This window comes from Gymnoscopelus braueri (genome assembly GCF_963280865.1).
Source record: "Gymnoscopelus braueri genome assembly, chromosome: 14".
NCBI lineage: Eukaryota > Metazoa > Chordata > Actinopteri > Myctophiformes > Myctophidae > Gymnoscopelus > Gymnoscopelus braueri.
Window position 1 is genome coordinate 4,694,339 of NC_137619.1, and position 2,500 is coordinate 4,696,838.

Below are 2,500 nucleotides of genomic sequence, written 5' to 3' on the forward strand. Positions count from 1 at the left end.
TCCTGGACCTGGTGAGACGAAGGAGGAGCCCGGCCAGGAGGCCACCCACAGAGCCTAGTCCCTTCACGTGCCAGAGCCTCCGCTCTGGGATGTTTTGTCGTTATGGGATGTACAGATCAGACACACCTTAGCGTAATTTCCTTCATTATCTTCAACATCCACTGGAAGAGAATGTTTGTGTCCTCGCTACCAGTGAGCACACTCATGTCAATTATTCTGTTGTCATGGCTGCCAGTTCCCACCTGATGTTGTGTGGGAGTCCTGACTGCTCCAGACCGTTCTGAAGAACTGCTAGCTTGCATAACGTCTTCAGACTAGGAATTAAGTGTAAGATATGAGCAATCTCCCACCATGCAACAGCACATTGGACCCGACAAATCTGGGCCTTTCCCTTTGGGCTCAACCTTCTTCCAGGAGAAGGTCTTTGGATTTAATTTCCACAGATCATTGAACCGTTGTTTCAGACCAAAGTTGATGCCACCATATATGTACAGTTCTCCATTGTAGACAAAGGCTGCATGATCCTGACGTTGTTCTGGAAGAAGCTGTGCAGAAGGTGTGTTCAGCCAGCAGTTGGTCTCTGTGTCAAAAACTCTGATGTTGTTGTCCTGGTGCCCTACACCCCCAAATACAAACATCTTTGTCCCGATGATGGTGGCAGAGTGAAGTGATGAAACAGGTGCTGGAGTACCTCTGGTGTTAACTAAAGACCAGATCATTGTGGTGGTGTCCAACTTGCAGATGTCATTAGTGCATCCAGTCAGCTTGTTCCATCCTCCATGGATAAACATGACCTTCTCCAAGACACAGGCTGAGTGTTTGTACCTCGCCTCTGGAACAGATCTGGAAACCTTCGGCTTGAACCATCTGTGGGCGTCGACATCAAATGCATAAAGAATGTTGTCCCTGTTCCCCTTAATGGTAAACCATATGCCATCCACTTCTATCTCACAATTCACCATCCCTCCCCAGATGTAGATGATATCTTCTATCAGTACAGCTGTGTGTCTGTAGCGCATGGAGGGAACATCAAGGGAACATTCTCCTCTTCCAGTTGTCACTGGGGGCAACGTCATCCAGCACAAAGTCACTGTGTTGAAGACGTGAACATCGATCTGATCCTTGTTGTAGGCCAGGCTGTTATAGAACCCTCCAAATGAATACACCTTGTCCTCCACTGGCCCAGCAGCACAACCATGGAAGTTGTCTGTCTGTGGTCCTCTTTTCAGAGGCACCGACCACCACAGCATCTCTATCTCTCTTTGTCTTTCTATGTCTGTCTGACTCTCCTCTGTCTCAGGCTATATGTCTCAATTCCTAAAAACTTCTCTTTCTCTCTTCACGTTACGCTGTCTGTCTCTTCACTGTGTCTCTCTCTCTCAACGTCTTCAACAGCTTATATAGGCTGACAAAGCTCTGGTCTGATGTCACTCACAACACAAACTGATGTCCTGCATGCGTAACGATACTGATTTGTGCCGGTGTTCTTGTTTTCACACATTTCTCTCTTAAATGGCACTGGATCCACTGCACTCTGATGCTGCTATCCAGTCGAAACATGTCTAATGACAAGATAATTGTAATAATTGATAAATTACGGAACCACACAATGAAGCGAGGACGCTTCGCAGAAACGCCCAGACAGGCCTGCATGCCAGACTCACTCCTAAATGAGATATCCGGAGGGAGGGGTTTACCAGGCTACATGAAAGGGACAAGGACTGACAGATACAGAGATCTCCATATATGGGCATGTCAGTCAGATCTGTGGTGCGTCGTAGGTGTGAGGTCTGCGAACTCTAGACGTTCACCTCTAGTTTGTAGAATCAGCCTCAGGTTAAAACAATGCTTGGGTAATGGAGCCACGCATATTCCAAGCCCCCAGAGCCGCAGTAGAACGGTGAAGCGGCCGTCGCCTGGTGGTCAATCTGAGAACGCAACAATTCCGCATTTAAAATGCTACTGCGCAGGCTTCTACCGTTTGAAACCCTAGTGCGCAGGCTGCTCATAACTCTATGGTCACGCCTATTCGACCCAATATTGGTACTTCCGGCAGACAGATTATATTAGTCCCAATGGACCCAATGTTAAACCTCCGGCAGACTTCCGGGTGCTTCAAACGCAACTGAGCAACTTTCATAGAAATGAATAGCTGGGGGGCGGGGCAATCTGCCCTCTAGATATATTATAACTCTATGGCATATTCAGGTTCAACTGACCAGTTCATCTCATCACAATCACTTAGCTAACAGCTAACAGCTAACTGATCAGTGTCGGTGGGTTTAGCAGGATCTCACCTGTAGCAGAATTAAATAAGCTCTCAGGTCGTCTTTGGTTCGAGGTCTGAAAGAAAACAAATTCTCCATTAGAAATGAGTGTGACGTGTGTGAACGAAACAACTTTGGATGCCATTAAAAGCTTGTTTTGTTGTTGTTGTTTACGTGGATACGTATAGCATTTAACCATAGATGTCAGTTCAGGAAACCGTCCACTCAACCCT

General features: G+C 46.9%; 1 protein-coding gene across 2 annotated transcripts in view; it reads right to left on the reverse strand.

The window, feature by feature from the left end:
* hectd2 (HECT domain containing 2) overlaps positions 1-2,500 on the reverse strand; it is a 32,115-nt gene that overhangs the window by 19,749 nt on the left and 9,866 nt on the right. For both annotated transcript variants that reach the window (XM_080449943.1, XM_080449942.1), the window contains exon 7: positions 2,298-2,343. In XM_080449943.1, coding sequence (XP_080306069.1) covers positions 2,298-2,343 — 46 coding nt within the window. The remainder of the gene's footprint in view (positions 1-2,297; positions 2,344-2,500) is intronic.